This window comes from Bos indicus x Bos taurus, chromosome 18, assembly GCF_003369695.1.
Source record: "Bos indicus x Bos taurus breed Angus x Brahman F1 hybrid chromosome 18, Bos_hybrid_MaternalHap_v2.0, whole genome shotgun sequence".
In the NCBI taxonomy this organism is placed as follows: Eukaryota; Metazoa; Chordata; class Mammalia; order Artiodactyla; family Bovidae; genus Bos; species Bos indicus x Bos taurus.
Genome location: NC_040093.1, coordinates 2,244,483 through 2,261,704, shown reverse-complemented (window position 1 = coordinate 2,261,704; position 17,222 = coordinate 2,244,483). Strand labels below are relative to the sequence as shown.

Sequence of the window (17,222 nt, the reverse complement as noted above, 5' to 3'; positions counted from 1 at the left end):
GACTGTATATCCACGGGGTCACAAAGTGTCGGACATGAGTGAAAGACTTTCACTTTACTTCTTTCCCAGCTGAGCCATAAGGGAAGCCCAAGAATACTGAGTGAGTAGCCTAGCCTTTTTCCAGTAGATCTTCCTGACCCAGGAATTACTACAGCGTCTCCTGCATTGCAGGTGGATCCTTTACCACCTGAGCTATCAGAGAAGTATACCAGAAAACCAACATGGAGGCCTCTTTGATAAATTGTGTTGTTTTTTTTTTTTCCGGTGGAGTGTCCGTGTGAAACTGGATCCGTGGATAATTGGATTATCTAAAATGAGGTCATATAAATGGCTTGAACCACCCTTGCACAATCGCTGTGCTGATGGGGTAATAAGCAGGACCCTTGCCATTTCCTCTGCCTCTCTATAAATAGAGATGTTTCAGCCCCAGACACATTCTGATAGCCAGTCACCGACTTGAGGAGTCTGACAGCAAGAGGGCTCAAAGGAGGTAAGTGATGAGTGAGAACATCTAAGGAGAAGGTTTGGGAATCAATACAGAAGGAGGTGGTGGGTTTCGGAAGGCTGGGTTTTCTACTCACCTTGCATCAGCTCAAAGATCTTGTGAAAGCAGTAGATCTCCCTTAAACTCCATATGAACTATGGTTGCCTCCTGAGCTCTCTGTGAGGGGGGAAGAATGGACTTGAAACATGTAAATGGAACTTGGGAACTATAGTGGAACACAGATCCTTCTCTTGGTGAAAAGACATTTTAAATAAGAGGTCTTTCAGGTTCCCCCCGCCTGCCTCCATCTGATTTATAGGTTTATAAATCACCTTGATTTATAGGGTGTTGCCACCCTCCATGCTGTGGTGTGGTGTGCTGCATTAATTCCTCAAGGCTTTCTGAACCCTGGCCCCCTGGGCAAAGCAGAGATGTTCGTCTATGTTCATTGCTGTTAACCCATACAGAGGGAACCTCTTGGATCTACACAGGAGAACGATATTGTCCCAATTTCCATTTGAAAAACTGACCCCACACTCTTGTCCACTTAGAAATCTGAATCCAAAGATGGGCAGCATGGACGCCTACGAGCAGGTCCAAAAGGGACCCCTGAAGCTGAAAGGAGTCACAGAGCTTGGCGTGACCAAGTGGAAGAAGAAAAAGGACAGAGACAAGGCAAAACTCCTGGCAACGATGGGAAAAATCCAGAAGAACCAGGAGGAGGAGCTGAGGCGCCACCTCGACCCAGCCCAGGTGGCCTTTGAGAAGGTGCAGGAGAAGCGACAAATGGAGAGGATCCTGAAGAAAGCATCCAAATCCCACAAGCAGAGAGTGGAGGACTTCAACAGACACCTGGACACGCTCACGGAGCACTATGACATTCCTAAAGTCAGCTGGACCAAGTAGCCGCCCCACCCAGGAGATGGAGTATTGTCCAGGGGAAGCAGGAAGCAGAGTTGGGGTCATCTCTGGAGCCTTTGGAAACAGTCTTTTACACGCATCCTTTGAGCCTTCTGCTGAGCCCGTGCTTATCAAAGGAATGGGCTCTTATTCTGGAACAGCATTAAAGAGAGACGGCCCTTTAAATTAAACAAAGAAAAAAGCAACATCAATGTGCAATGGTTCATGCAGCCTCCGGACCCATGTGATCACCTGGAGACCCACGTGGGCGAGAAGCCCTACAGCTGCGATTTCTGCCCCAAGAAGGTGCCCCACGACTCCACGCTGCATGCTCACCAGAGGACCCACATCCAAGAGAAGCCTTTCTTCTGTGAGCACTGTGAAAAAGCTTTCAACCACAGTGGGAACCCCAGTGGTCACACACGGGGCTCGAGCTCTACATGTGCCCCGAGTGTCACCTGCCTTCTGCTCCCTGGGGTGTCTCAAATCCCACCAGGAAACCCATTCTGAACCACTGGCCCTGGACCCTGCCTGTCGGGTCCAAGTCCTTCTGCTCCAAGAAGGAAATTCACAATGATTTGTCACTTCTGTAAGACAAAGGGTGGATGACATGGGAAGAGCTTCGGAGGATATTGGGTCCAGGGGCTTCCATTTACATGAATGAGGAGGATATTTGAGTGATGGCTTATCGTTCCCTTTGGATTTTGTTTTATACTTTAGTGTAGCCTGTTTCAATCAGTTTTTGTTTTCTTTTGTTATTCTTCTACTGAAAGCATGTCTCATTAGTTCTCAGAAGTTCATCATGAAACTGAGCCTACTGCTGACTGCCTTCCTGTTAGGTGGGACTTCACTGTAAAACTGCATGTTCCTGGCACAGAGGCCAGGCTCTGCCGTGGAATTTAAATTTAAATAAACACATTTTTGTCAAAGAGTGTCTGTGTATTTTCTAAGACTTTTCTACAGGGAATAGGTGATAGCCGTGGTTTTGCCTACATGGCTGTTATTAGGCTGAGATAGATTGACGCACGCCATACTTGTTCAGGGATTTCTTCACGAGGTGTTTGGAAAAAAGGAAGGCTTCCAAAAGTGATAGGTGTCATTCTTTTTTCCTATTGGTGTACAACTTCTAGTCTTCAAAAAGGTTTTGAATCGGGTTTTCTCACACCTTAGCTCATTAGCTGATTTTAGAAAAGCCTTTGAAGACTTATCTCACAAGAACAGAAAGAAGACAGGAGTCAAACGGATCTGGCTCCCACCATCATGTCTATGACTCCGTCAAACTCTCCAGGGAATGAGACCAAAAATTCACGAGATCATTTAAACCAGTCCGTTCACCCCAAAATGCAGTCCCCAAAGTCCAAAATCAATCAAATCCAAAAGGAAACCGAGGGATTTCCCTAGCGGTCCAGCGGGTGAGACTTAGCGCTCCCGCTGCGGGTGGCGTGGTTTCCTTCCGCGGTCTGGGAACTGAGACCGAACCTGCCCCCCTGATTGGCCAAAAACAGAAAAAAAAAACACAGAATCTGTGGCTAAATCACTATGGAGGCCTCTTTAGTAAATCGTGGTTTGTCCTGAGCGAGTTTCCATGGGCAATCGAATCCCTGTGATTAAGTAAAGTGGGATTATCTAGAATGGTTTGCCCCGCCCCCAACGAATCCATGCGCCGATTGGGTAACAGGCCGAGAGGTCCGGCATTTCTTCCAGCTCCATAGAGACACGTTTCTCCGCCGGCCGAGTTTGAGAGCAAGTCCCCAACTGAGGAGGACCGAGGCGAGAAGGCTTCAAGGAGGTAATTGATGGGAAATGTCTAAAGAGAACGCTCGAAGTCAGGGCACGTGGAAGTGGGTTTCAGTAAGTCCTGGCTTTCTGTTCACCTTGCATTCGCTCAGAGACCGTGTGAAATCCACCGATCTCCCTCCGGCCACACGTGAACTGTGGTTCATTTGTGGAATCTTCTGTGAGATGAGATTGTTTCCACACTCCATGGTGTCGTGTGGTGTGCTTCATTTTTCCAACAAGGGCTTTAAAGCACTGCCCTGTGGAGATTTTTGCCCACTCAGTTTCTTGTACTATAAGATGGATGTCAGAGGAATAAGAGAATGGATTCTTGTCCCTGGTGTGAAATTCTGAGGGGGGAATAATGTCCAGTATTGGGATGAGGGATGGTAGGGTGGATGAAAATAAAACTAATTGGCTGCATTCGTTTTTCTTTTTTGCCCCCTATTTCTGAATACTGAATCTATTACTGAGGAAAAGCAAGAGGAAATTCCTTTCCATCGGGGTCAGTTGGGCACCGACTCTAGAAGCATTTGCCCAGAGTCCTACTGAAAAAGTCTACAGTCGGTATGGCTAATAACCAGAGAAAGGGTCGTGGCCCCGTCGCCGACAGCCCCGGAGCAGAGTCGCCAGCGTCTGCGCCACGCCAAGGCACCCGAAGGGAAAACCCCGACTCCGACCTTGAAGTGTTGCGGGTCCGCTTCAGAACATTTAGCAGCTCGGACGAATCCGACCCGATCAACGCTCTGAGGAGGCTCCGTGAACTCTGCGGTCTGTGGCTGAGGCCGGATCTTCACACCAAGGAGCAGATGGTGGACAGGCTGGTGCTGGAGCAATTCGTGATGTGCATGCCACCGGACATCCAGGTCTTAGTCAAAAGTAGTGGTGCCGAGACTTGTAAGGATCTGGAAGAGGTGCTGAGAAAGAAGCAGAAACTGACGAAATGGGTGAGTAGGACCCTAGTGACCCTGTGAGACGGAATGGTGGCATCAGGGGCTGGGAGCTGGGAGATGAAGGAGAAGGATCAGAGGGCTTGGCTGTCAATCAGTGATTGCCAGAGGGGCGAGCACTTGGCCTGTGGCATCACTGGAGATGTTTCTGTACATCCTCACTTTGAGGGTGTTGGTCTTTCAAATGTCATTCCCAGGAGGTGGCCTTCTAAGGTAGTATATGCAATGAATACCTTTTTGGATCTTGTGAAGGGAGACTAATCCTATTTGAATTTTTTGTCACAGGCTGTAGTCCGTGTCCAAGGCGAGGATTTTTTGATGCCAGTCTCGGGTGTTGAGATGTTAGGATCTGAGGTCAATGAAGGGCACAGTGAGAGAGACCAAGCCAGGGAGCCCCAGTCTACAATCAATGTCGTCCCTCCAGATGAGGGCCAGCAGGAAAGCCAAGACGTGCAGCATCTGCCAGGAGGCAAGGACCTGTCGAGGGGGCAGGTGAGTGTGATGTCCTGACCTCCAGTCTGGGAGCAGGTAGAAGAGGATCGGGTGGGCGTGGTTGTGGAAGTAATTGGGAGAGTTTGGCAAAGGACAGGAATGGACCCACTGCCTCCAGGAATTCCCATGGATGCATTCTGTTCCCGGCCGTTTTCCATCCAGTGTGAGAATGAAGACAATCCATCTTTCATAGTCCTTCACCATGAAAGCTTGTGGCCCTAAGCATGAGGGCAGAGGAGTCCCGTTTCCACGGGATGGTGCTGGGTGGGTTCATCAGGGGTAAATGAACTCACAGCTGTTTCACCCATGATGGATTTCGTCAGAGGCACTAATATTGGGGGATATTGTAAACACCTTGAATTGAATAACAAGTTCCCCATTGGAGTCATTTTCCCCCTCAGAATTTGGAGTATGTCTGGAGACAGTGGATTTTTTTGAAATGTGAATCGGGGGAGGAGATGCTACTGATTTCTCGTGAATAGAGCTACATAGTGTAGAATAGAGCTATACAGTATAACAACTATACTGCTTATCATCTTATTATGCCCCAGGCCACCTTCCATGTCGAAGAGAAATCCAGGCAAGGTATCAACAAGTGGTGAAGTCAGGAGCCCTAGAGCCAGAATCCTCTGCTTTCAGATTCAGGGCCTGGAGAATGTGAGATGAGGTGGAGAGATATGTGCAAAGAGAATTGGCAGAGCCAGCTGTGAAGTCTGGACTTTTGCCAGAGGTGGTCGGTATAGATCAAGGACAGACATGGGAATCAGAAGAGGATTGCCAATCAGGGTGATGGGAAGCAGTCAGGGCATATCCCCCAAACTGATACTCAGAAAGCTGGAGTGTGAGATCAGGGTACGAGGCAGGTGGGGAAAGAGGAGACAGAGCTTGCCGTGGGCTAAGGCAGTGGGATTGACTCTGCTTGGTTGCCCCTTGTCAGCTCCAGAAAGCTCTCCCACCAGAGACCATTCCTGAAACAGATGAACTGGAGGGTCAGACGCCCTCCAGGGAGTACTTGGTGAAGGACCTGCTGGAAGACACAGGAGTGACAAGAACCCTTTCGTCTCAAGAGCCTGAACTTCTACAGGATCGTGGTGAGTATTAAAAACTTGGAGACCACAGGATGTAATGACTGCCTCCACTGATGTCCAGGAAGGGGTACCCACCATTCCCTCCCCTCGGTGTTGTGCGGTAGGAGTTGGTTCTCCAATGCCAACCTTCTCCATCGTCAACGTTCCAGAGTGTTTCATCAGCTAGACTCTTAGGTCGTTTGGTTGCTGGGAAGTCTGTAGCCAAGATTAGGGATGGTTCCAATGAGGCCGGCACCATGGTGAACGCTCCTTGATAAATATGGTGCTGAATCTCTTCTTTCAGCAGATCCTGGGAGGTCAGAGTGAGAGGGGAGAGTCCCCAGGAAGGAAGTGATACTTCAAATGTGGCTCCTGAAGCCTTTCCTCTTGTATTCCAGAGGGAGACGTTTCCACTCCGAGTGGATCCAGACGAGGTCCTCTGAAGAATCGCAGACATGTCAAAAGGAAGCGGGACAGCAGTCCAACTTGCCAAGACGTGTGTCAAGAAGCAGCCACGTGTTTGGACAAAGGAGAGTTCTCAGGACAGCTTGGGTCCCATTCCGTTGGTGCATCTGGCACCGTGGGACCCAGCAGTCTTCCTGAGGGAGCAGAAACCCCGGGACGGGCACCCTCTGAATGCAGCGTCTGCAAAAAGAGCTTTCCTTATCAATCTCAGCTTACCTTGCACCAGAGGACACACACAGGAGAGAGGCCCTTTCAATGCGACATATGTGCCAAAGGGTTCATACAGCCTTCAGACCTGCGGGTTCACCAGCGGATCCACACTGGCGAGAAACCCTACAGCTGTGATGTCTGCCTCAAGAACTTCGCCCACAACTCCACACTGCGTGCTCACAAGAGGACCCACACCCAGGAGAAGCCTTTCCGCTGTGAGCACTGTGACAGAGCTTTCGGCCACCGAGGGAACCTCAGTGTTCACCAACGCACCCACTCTGGACTAAAGCCCTACGTGTGCCCCGAGTGTCAAAGAGCCTTCCGTCAGCTGGGGACTTTCAAACGCCACCGGAAAATCCATTCCAGATGACTAGCTCAGGACCCTGCCCTCAGGTCCAGGTCTTTTCTGTTTTAATGAGAAAATTTAGAATGATTTGTCACCTGTGTGATACAAAGTGTGGATGACAGGGGAGGGGCTTAGGAGGGTTCCACTCACGTGAATTAGGATATTTGAGTGAATTAGGATATTTGCGTGATGACTTGTTTTTCCCTTGGATTTTGTTTTCTACTTTGCTATAGACTGTAGTTTTCTTTTTCTTTTGTGTATTTTCAATTGGAGGAGAATTGCCTTACGATTATAGACTCTGGTTTTCTTACATGTTTTCGCTTTGTGTTGTTCTTGTTCTTCCAATGAAGATGTGTCTCACCGCTTATCAGTACCTCATCATCAGAGAAACTACTGTTGATTGCCTTCCTGCCAGGTGTGATTTCCTTGTAAAATAGGATTCTCCTAGCAGGATGGCTAGAGAAGGCAATGGCACTCCACTCCAGTACTCTTGCCTGGAAAATCCCATGGATGGAGGGGCCTGGTGGGCTACAGTCCATGGGGTCGCTAAGAATCAGACATGACTGAGCGATTTCACTTTCAATTTTCACTTTCATGCATTGGAGAAGGAAATGGCAACCCACTCCAGTGTTCTTGCCTGGAGAGTCCGAGGGATGGGGGAGCCTGGTGGGCTGCCATCTATGGTGCTGCACAGAGTCGGACATGACTGAAGCGACTTAGCAGCAGCAGCAGCAGCAGCAGCAAGATGGCTAGATTAAATACAGGTTCACCTGTGTAATTTAAATTTCAAATAAACAAACACATTTCTATCAAAGAGCTGTGTGTTTTCTCTTCTAAGACTTTGCTACAGGTGGGTGATAGCCATGGTTTTGTCTATGTGGCCATTATTATGTTGAGATATGTTCCCTTTGTACTAGTTTGGATACTGCTTCCTTAGGTATTTAGAAAAAGAAGGCTTGTTAAATTGATAAGTGTCATTCTTTTCCCCTGCTGCTGCTAACTGCTGCTAAGTCCTTCCAGTCGTGTCCGACATTGTGGGACCCCATAGATGGCAGCCCACCAGGCTCCCCTGTCCCTGGGATTCTCCAGGCAAGAACACCTGACTGGGTTGCCATTTCCTTCTCCAATGCATGAAAGGGAAATGTGAAAGTGAAGTCGCTCAGTCGTGTCCGACTCTTAGTGACCCCATGGACTGTAGCCCACCAGGCTTCTCCATCCATGCGATTTTCCTGGCCAGAGCACTGGAGTTGGGCGCCATTGCCTTCTCCTCTTTTTCTCTACTGGTGTACAACCTCTGGTTTCTGTGATGCCTCTCTGAAATGGCTTCTTACAGTTGATCTCGTCAGCTGATTTTAGACAAAAGTGTTTGATGACTTAATTCATGAGAAAAGAAACAAGATTGGGTAACCCAATTTGATTACCACCGTTGTATTACAATTATTGCACTTCTTCACAGTTGCCAAGCAGAGAAAAAATTCATTAGATCAGGAAAATCAATCTGTTGCCCCAAGAAATGCCATCCACGAAGTATAAAGTAAATAAAATACATTAGACAAAGTTTACTGCCAAACCAATATGGTGGCCTCTTTAATGGTTCTTCCTGTTGGAGTCTCCACAGGAAATGGAATCTACCCAGATTATCCAAAGTGGTTCCTTCCATGCCCTTTATCCAATCACTGGGATGATGAGGTTATGGCCGGAAACCCCTGGAGTTTCACCCAAGTCTCTATAAATACAGACATTTCAGCTCCAGACACACTTTGAGAGCCAGTGCCTGACCTGAGGAGGCTGAAGGCAAGAGACCTGGAAGGGGTAAGCGATGAGTGGGCACCTCCAAGGAGGATGCCTAGAAATCAGGACACATGGGTGGGTTTCACCAAGGTCTCACTTTCTGTTCATCCTACATTAGTTGGGAGACCTTGTGACAGGAGATCTTCCTCTAACCCCACGTTAACAACGGTTAATCCAGCTCTTCTGCAAGGGGAGAAGACTGTTTCCACACATGTTGCTGTGAGGTGGCTCGTTTTCTTCAAGAGTTTCTGAGTGGCACCCTATGGCCATTTAAAAACTACATATATGATTATTATTAGTTTTAAGTTTTTTAATTCATTCATTTTGGCTGGGCTGGGTCTTCTTTGCTGTGAGGGCTTTCTCTAGTCGTAGCTAGAGGGGACTACTGTCTAGCTGAGGGGTATGGGCTTTCATTGCGGTGGCTTCTCCCATGGCAGAGCTGGGAGTCTACAGCTCGGGTTCAGTAGTTGCCCCTCTCAGGCTCAAGAGTTCTGGTGCACAGGCGTAGAGCCAGGCGGAGTCTTCCCATATGAGGGATCAAACCCATGTCCCCTGCATTGGCAGCAGATTCTTAGCCACTGGACCACCAAGGAAGCCCTATGGTCATTTCTGACCAGACAGTTTCATGAAATATTGAATGAGTCGAGCAATGGTGTCCAATATTGGGATGTAGGGGAGACAGAAGGGTGGAAAAAAATGAAACCCATTTGTTTCTTTCTTTTTTTTTTTTTTGTCTCCCTAGACTTCTAACCAGTGACTTTAATGATGAGGAAAAGCAGAGGAAATCCATTTCCATAGGTGTCAACTAGGCACCCACTTCTAGAAGCATTTGCTCAGAATTCTACTGGAAATTTCCTCCATCAATAGGGCTGAGTACCAGACATTTTTTCAGGCTTGTGGACACATCACAGACAGCCCTGGGGCTGAGTCACCGGCATCCGTGCCACCCCAAGACACACTCATGGAAAACTCAGACTGTGACCAGGAAATCTGGCACGTCCGGATCAGAACATTTAGCAGCTCAGAGGAATGGGACCCTGTTGAGGATCTGAGGAGACTCCGTGAACTCTGCCAGCTGTGGCTGAGGCTGGATCTTCACACCAAGGAGCAGATGATGGACAGGCTGGTGCTGGAGCAGTTCATGATCTGCATGCCCCTGGAGTGCCAGGTCCTGCTCAAAGAAAGTGGGGTGCAGAGTTGCAAAGACCTGGAGGACATGCTGAAAAATAAGCAGAAACCCAGGACCTGGATGAATAGGACCTTAGTGATGGGTGTGGGACAAGGAGACACGTGCAAGCTGCAGGGATCACAAGATAGGACCTGCGGGTCCTTGGCTTTGTATCAGCGGTTCCCAAACAGGTGAGAGAAGTTCACAGTTGGGCAATTTGGGAGATCCTTTTGGCTGTCTCACTCGAAGGACGTAGATCTTTTACACCAAACAGGAGCTTCTATTGTCAATGCCATTGGATGCCTGAAAGCTACATTCCAGGTCTTATACGGACTGATCTTGATTGATTTCTCCCCTCACAGACCATAGTCTGCATACAAGGGCAGAAATATCTTGTGCGTGATCCCAATATTGAGATGGTTGAATCCAAGGCTGGTGACATGGATGATGAGAGAGACACGTGTGGGGAGCCCCAACCCCCTGTGACGGTCATACCTCCAGAGAATGGCCAGGAAGGAAGTCAAGAGCTGCAGAATCTGCCAGGAGCCACAAACCTATCTGGGGAGCAGGAGAGAGCATGTAAGCAGGTAGAAGAGAGTCAGGTGGGTGTGTCTGCTGGAGTAATGGGGAGATTTGGCAAAGGACAAGAATGGACCCATTGCTTCCAGGAATTCCCGTGGATACATTCAGTTCCTAGGCATTTTTTCTAATCACTGTGAGAATGAAGATAATCCATCTCTGTCCCTCTGCTATGCAAGCTTCTAGTCTTAGGAGTGGGGAGAAGGGAATCCTGTCTTCCTGAAATGATGCTAGGTTCTATTTGCTGCAAGTAAATGCACTGACAGGTGATTTACCCAAGCCACTTTGCCCAAGGGCACGTCATATTTCAGAATATGATCATTCCTTGCAACTGAAGGAGTGACTCTAAAGTGGACTCAAAATGCCCCCCAGTAGACATTGGGCTTCCCTGGTGGCTCAGATGGTGAAGAATCTGCTGACAATGCAGGAGACCTGGGTTGGATCCCTGGGTCAGGAAGATCCCCTATAGAAGGGAATGGCTACACTCTAATGTTCTTGCCTGGAGAATCCCATGAACAGAGGAACCTGGCAGCTATAGTCCATGGGTTTGCAGAGAGTCAGACTAACACTTTCCCTTTCATACACTGAAGAACGAATGGAAGACAGTTGATTTGTTCAAATAAGGTTGGGTATAGGCAGGGGATGCTATTGACTTGCATGGAGTAGAGACCAAGAATACTGGACATCATCTTCCTATGTACCGGGTAACCACCATCGCAAAGATGCATCCAGGCAAATCTCCAACAATGATGGAGTCAAGAGAGCTGGACCTAGAGTTCTTTACTTCCAGAGTCAAGGGCAGGCAGGAGTGGGTATGATTTGGAGAGACCTATGCATAGAGAAGTCAGAGTGCCAACTGTGATGTCCTGATTTGATTGCAAGATACAGTCTGTATAGATCCAGGACAGCCTTGAGTATCAGGAGATGATTATCAATCAGGGTGATGGGGTGGACCAGACGAAGTCAGGGCATATCACCTAAAATGAGATAAGTTGGAGTCTTAGATCAAGATACGAGGCCGATGGGGAAACAGGAAACAGTTTTCCATGGACTAAGGTAAATGGCTTTGACTCTGCTTGTTTGTCTCTTGTCAGGACCAGAGAGCTCTCCAGCCAGTGACTGTTCCTGAAACAGGTGAGCTGGAGCATCAGACGCCCAGGGGGAAGTTGGAGAAGGACCTGCTAGAAGACAGGGGAGAGACAAAAACCCTTCAATCTCAAGAACCTGAACTTCTGAAGTGTCCTGGTGAGTATTCAAAATCGTGGAATTCAGCCGAGTTAGTGACTCCCTCCCATGGTGGCATGGGGCTGGGTAGCCAGCATCACCATCCTTGATGGGTGGGTGGAGATCATTGTCCAGTGCCAACCTTCTCCATCATCAACATTCCAGTGTCCCACAGTCCAGGCTCTTAGCTTGGTTGCTTGATGGGAACTTCTCAGCCAACATCAGGTTTCCAGTGAGGCCAGCAGCACAGAAAATGCTCCTTGTTAAATGTGGTGCTGAATTTCTTTCAGCGAATTCTGGGAGCTTAGAGAGACAGAAGAATCCTCAAGAAGAAACTGATATTTACAATGTGGCTCTGAACCCTTTCTTCCTGTGTTCCAGAGGGAGACGTTTCCACCACGAGTGGATCCAGAGGAGGGCCTCTGAAGTATCGCAGACATGTCAAAAGGAAGCGGGACAGCGGTCCAATATGCCAAGACGTGTGTCAAGAGGCAGCCACGTGTTTGGACCAAGGAGAGTTCTCAGGACAGCTTGGGTCCCATTCCGTTGGTGCATCTGGCACCGTGGGACCCAGCAGTCTTCCTGAGGGAGCAGAAACCCCGGGACGGGCACCCTCTGAATGCAGCGTCTGCAAAAAGAGCTTTCCTTATCAATCTCAGCTTACCTTGCACCAGAGGACACACACAGGAGAGAGGCCCTTTCAATGCGACATCTGTGCCAAAGGGTTCATACAGCTTTCACATCTGTGGGTTCACGAGCAGATCCACACTGGCAAGAAGCCCTACAGCTGTGATGTCTGCCTCAAGAAGTTCACCCACGACTCCACACTGCGCGCTCACAAGAGGACCCACACCCAGGAGAAGCCTTTCCGCTGTGAGCACTGTGACAGAGCTTTCAGCCACCGAGGGAACCTCAGTGTTCACCGACGCACCCACTCTAGGCTCAAGCCCTACGTGTGCCCCGAGTGTCACAGTGCCTTCCGTCAGCTTGAGACTTTCAAAGGCGACTGGAAAATCCATTCCAAATGAGTCACCCAGGACCCCACCATCAGGTCCAAGTGCCGTCTGCTCCGAGAAGGAAATTCTGGATTATTTGTCACTTATGTGATACAATGAAAGGGTGACATGTGAAGAACTTACGATCATACTGGAACCCATGGGGTTCCATTCACATGAATTAGGTGAATATTGAGTGGTGACTTATCTTTCCCTTCAGAATTCGTTTTCTACTTTAGTGTAGCCTGTGTTTTCTTCTTTCAGTGAATGCAGGTCTCATTAGTTTTCTTCTTCGTGAAACTGAGGTGACTGCTGATTGTCCCCCCATTAGGGAAGATTTCATCATAAAGTAGGATGCTCATAGCAGAGTATCCAGATGAAAAAGAGGATCACCAGTGAAATTTAAATTTCAAATAAACAAAGACATTTCTGTCAAATAAGTGTCCTGTGTATTTCCCCTTACAAGATTTTTTTTCTTTATTTTATTTTTTATCTTTACTATCTTGTATTGTTTTTGCCATGTATCAACATGAATCTGCCCAGGTATACACATGTTCCCCAACGTGAACCCTCCTCCCTCCTCCCTCCCTGTATCATCCCTCTGGGTCGTCCCAGTGTACCAGCCAAAAGCATCCACTATCGTGCGTCGAACTTGGACTGGAGACTCGTTTCATATATGATATTAGACATGTTTCAATGCCATTCTCCCAAATCATCCCACCCTATCCCCAAGATTTTTTATATGGAGTAGATGATAGCTGTGGTTTGTTACATGGCCATTATTATGTGGACATATCATCCCTCTGTAAGGCTTCCCCAGTGACTCAGTAGTAAACAATCCACCTGCACCATACAAGACCCAGGTTCCATCCCGTCATCAGGAAGATCCCCTGTAGTAGGGAATAGTAACCCACTCCAGTATTTTGCCTGGAGAATCCCATGGACAGAGGAGCCTGGCAGGCTATGGTCTGTTGGGTTGCAAAGAATCGGACATGACTGAAGCGACTGAGTACCCACGCGAGCATTTAAAGTAACTGTATTCCTCTGGAATTATGAACCGTTAGGTAATGTGATATTAATGCCCTTTTGAACACTGGGATTCTAGGGTGTCTCTGCTTGAAAAGATTCTTCAAGGTAGCACTCTTTCATCCCACCTGGCTCTCCTCCAGCAGAAATGAAGAGAGGTCATTTGGAGCAGAATGGAGATCATAAAGTATTTCTTTTCAAAGAATCAGCGTTTTCTTCTATTAATTAGCCTGGGAATTAGTTGGGGGCGGCAAACTCAAGGATGATATTGTAATAGATATTGGTGTCTGGCTGCTCGCACTTAAAAGCCAATACAGAGGCCAGGTTGGGGGAAAGGAAAGTTAGCTTTATTTTGGATGCCAGAAACTGTTGAAAGTGAAAGTGTATTTGCTTAGTCAAGTCCAACTCTTTGCAACCCCATGGACTGTAGCCTACCAGGTTCCCCTGTCCATGGCATTTTCTGGGCAAGAGTACTGGACTGGGTTGCCATTTCCTTCTCCAACAACTGTGGAGGGCGGGGCACTGTGGCCACTGCTGAGTTTTCCAAATTTGCTGACTTATTGAGTGCAACACTTTCACAGCATCATGTCTGAGGATTTGAAATAGCTCAACTGGAATTCCATCACCTCCACTAGCTTTGTTCATAGTGATTCTTCCTAAGGCCCACTTGACTTCACATTCCAGGATGTCTGGCTCTAGGTGAGTGATCACACCTTTGGGATTATCTGGGTCGTGAAGATCTTTTTTGTATAGTTCTGTATATTCTTGCCACCTCTTCTTAATATCTTCTGCTTCTCTTGGGTCCATACTATTTCTGTCCTTTATTGTGCCCATCCTCGCATGAAATCTTCCCTTGGCAAATCCAAATCCTTTCTCACACCCGTGGAGTGCACCGCTCCTCACACTCTCTACCTTCTCCTCCACTTCCCAGCCACCTTGCACATGTGACCACCCCAAGCCCAACTATCTTTGCAGTCTGGCTTGTAGGGTTTTCCTCCGCTGTCTGGAAAGTCCTTCCCCTGATACCCTCAGGCTGTCCTCCGATCTCCACACAATCAGTGGTTCTATGAGACGGACAGGCCTGGCTGTTGCTTTATCACCCGCCATCTCACTCCCTCACCACGTTTCCTCAATAGCAGTTTCTCAGCCTCGGTATGTATTTTATTTTTAACTCCATTTATTTTCGGCTGTGCTGGGTCTTTGGTGCTGCTCGGGGCAGAGGGCTCCTCTCCAGTCGCAGGGCACAGGCCTCTCACTGCAGTGACCTCTCTTGTGCGGAGCCCGGGCTCTCGGGGCTCTGGGCTTCAGTAGTGGCGGCTCCCAGGCTCGGTGGTTGTGTCGCACGGCGTTAGTTGCTCCTGAGCCCTGGGACCTTCTCGGGCCAGGGATGGCACTTGTGTCCTTTCATTGGCAGGCACAGCCTTTATCTCCGAGCCTCAGGGGAAGCCCTATTATTCACTTTTCTTAACTAGTACTTAACTGCGTCTATGTTTTGAAGTCTTATTCATATTTCATCGTATTAATTTCTTGTGTTGATTCCTCGATAATGGTTCTAATACCCCTGTTTCTGAAGGGACCCAATCTTTATATTCTATATTGCTTCTTTGAATTAGTTGCCTCCATCTTGGGCCTGTAAGGTAAAATCCTTTAAGACAGAAGGAGGTGACAGAGGATGAGATGGTTGGATGGCATCACCGACTCAATGGGCACGAGTTTGAGCAAACTCCTGGGAGATAGTGAAGGACAGGGAAGCCTGGAGTGCTGCAGTGCATAGAGTTGCAAAGTAAAAGAAAGTGAAGTGGCTCTTTGTGACCCCATGGACTGTAGCCTACCAGATTCCTCCGTCCATGGGATTCTCCAGGCAAGAATACTGCAGTGGGTTGCCATTCCATTCTTTCAGGGATCTTCCCACTGAGGGAGCAAACCCACGTCTCCTGCATTGGCAGGTGGATTCTTTACCACTGAGCCTCCTGGGAAACCATGAGAGAAGCTGCCACAATTCTGAGAATTGACCCAAGAAATGAAAACAAATGGACCCTGGAACTGAAGGTTAACTGTATTTACAACAATAAAGATGACACTGATTAGACCAGTGATAACCAGTTTCAAGATGATTGTCAGACCTGACTGTGCTGTTTCTGCCTGTAGCCCCTTCCCTCCATCTATAAAAGCTGTTGCTCATTAATTGTCCGGGGTGGGAGGTGGGGGGAGTCAGCCATTGGCCAGATGTCTGCCCTGCCTCCACAGTTGTTGGAGAAGGAAAAAGCAACCCAGTCCAGTACTCTTGCCTAGAAAATACCATCAACTGAGGAACATGGTAGGCTACAGTCCACGGGGTCGCAAAGAGTTGGACATGACTGAGCGACTTCACTTTCACTTTCAACAGTTTCTGGCATCCAGAATAAAGCTAACTTTCCTTTCCCCCAACCTGGCCTCTGTATTGGCTTTTAAGTGCGAGCAGCCAGACACCAATATCTATTAAAACGTCATCCTTGAGTTTGCTGCCCCCAACAAATTCCCAGGCTAATTAATAGAAGAAAATGCTGATTCTTTGAAAAGAAATACTTCATTATCTCCATTCTGCTCCAAATGAGCTCTCTTAATTTCTGCTGGAGGAGAGCCAGGTGGGATGAAAGAGTGCTACCTTGAAGAATCTTTTCAAGCTGAGACACCCTAGAATCCCAGTGTTCAAAAGGGCATTAATACTACATTACCTAACAGTTCATAATTCCAAAAGAATACAGTTACTTTAAATGCTCTCGTGGGTGCTCAGTCGGTTCAGTCATGTCCGATTCTTTGCAACCCAACAGACCATAGCCTGCCAGGCTCCTCTGTCCATGGGATTCTCCAGGCAAGAATACTGGAGTGGGTTGCCATTCCCTACTCCAGGGGATCTTCCTGATGAAGGGATGGAACCTGGGTCTTCTATGGTGCAGGTGGATTGTTTATCGCTGAGTCACTGGGGAAGCCTTACAGAGGCACGATATTTCCACATAATAATTGCCATGTAACAAACCGAAGCTATCATCTACTCCATATAAAAAATCTTGGGAATAGGGTGGGATGATTTGCGAGAATGGCATTGAAACATATATAATATCATATATGAAACGAGTTGCCAGTCCAGGTTCGATACACCATAGTCGATGTTTTGCGCTGGTGCACTGGGACGACCCAGAGGGATGGTACAGGGAGGGAGGAGGGAGGAGGGTTCACGTTGGGGAACATGTGTATACCTGTGGCAGATTCATGTTGATACATGGCAAAAACAACACAAGATAGTAAAGGGAAAAAATAAAATAAAGAAAAAAAAAATCATGGAAGCCGAAATACACAGGACACTTATTTGACAGAAATGTCTCAGTTTATTTGAAATTTAAATTTCACTGGTGATCCTCTTTTTCATCTGGACACTCTGCTAGGAGCATCCTATTTTACGACGAAATGTTCTCTAATGGGGGGACAATCAGCAGTCACCTCAGTTTCACGAAGAAGAAAACTAATGAGACCTGCATTCACTGAAAGAAGAAAACACAGGCTACACTAAAGTAGAAAACGAATTCTGAAGGGAAAGATAAGTCATCACTCAATATTCACCTAATTCATGTGAATGGAACCCCATTGGTGCCAGTATGATTGTAAGTTCTTCACATGTCACCCTTTCATTGTATCACATAAGTGACAAATAATCCAGAATTTCCTTCTCGGAGCAGACGGCACTTGGACCTGATGGTGGGGTCCTGGGTGAC

General features: G+C 47.8%; 2 protein-coding genes and 1 pseudogene across 2 annotated transcripts; all 3 read left to right on the top strand.

Annotated features, from left to right (window-relative positions):
* The first annotated feature begins 1,060 nt into the window (after nt 1–1,060).
* Nucleotides 1,061–1,390, top strand: LOC113875573 (annotated as a pseudogene).
* A 2,339-nt stretch (nt 1,391–3,729) lies between these two features.
* On the top strand, nt 3,730–6,714 carry LOC113875733 (zinc finger and SCAN domain-containing protein 5B-like). The gene is made up of 4 exons (XM_027514425.1): nt 3,730–4,107; nt 4,396–4,602; nt 5,540–5,693; nt 6,068–6,714. The coding sequence occupies exons 1-4, from the start codon at nt 3,730–3,732 to the stop codon at nt 6,712–6,714; spliced, it is 1,386 nt and encodes a 461-aa protein (XP_027370226.1).
* Nucleotides 6,715–9,130: 2,416 nt separating this feature from the next.
* On the top strand, nt 9,131–12,480 carry LOC113875800 (zinc finger and SCAN domain-containing protein 5B-like). Its single transcript, XM_027514474.1, has 5 exons — nt 9,131–9,150; nt 9,349–9,745; nt 10,012–10,224; nt 11,329–11,473; nt 11,834–12,480. The coding sequence occupies exons 1-5, from the start codon at nt 9,131–9,133 to the stop codon at nt 12,478–12,480; spliced, it is 1,422 nt and encodes a 473-aa protein (XP_027370275.1).
* Nucleotides 12,481–17,222: the final 4,742 nt, after the last annotated feature.

Coding starts and splice junctions, on each gene's coding strand:
- LOC113875733 (XM_027514425.1), top strand. CDS start 3,730: ATGGCTAATAACCAGAGAAAGGGTCGTGGCCCCGTCGCCGACAGCCCC. Junction 4,108..4,395: donor AGCAGAAACTGACGAAATGG/GTGAGTAGGACC, acceptor TTTTTGTCACAG/GCTGTAGTCCGTGTCCAAGG. Junction 4,603..5,539: donor AGGACCTGTCGAGGGGGCAG/GTGAGTGTGATG, acceptor GCCCCTTGTCAG/CTCCAGAAAGCTCTCCCACC.
- LOC113875800 (XM_027514474.1), top strand. CDS start 9,131: ATGGTGTCCAATATTGGGAT. Junction 9,151..9,348: donor ATGGTGTCCAATATTGGGAT/GTAGGGGAGACA, acceptor CTCCATCAATAG/GGCTGAGTACCAGACATTTT. Junction 9,746..10,011: donor CCTGGATGAATAGGACCTTA/GTGATGGGTGTG, acceptor CTCCCCTCACAG/ACCATAGTCTGCATACAAGG.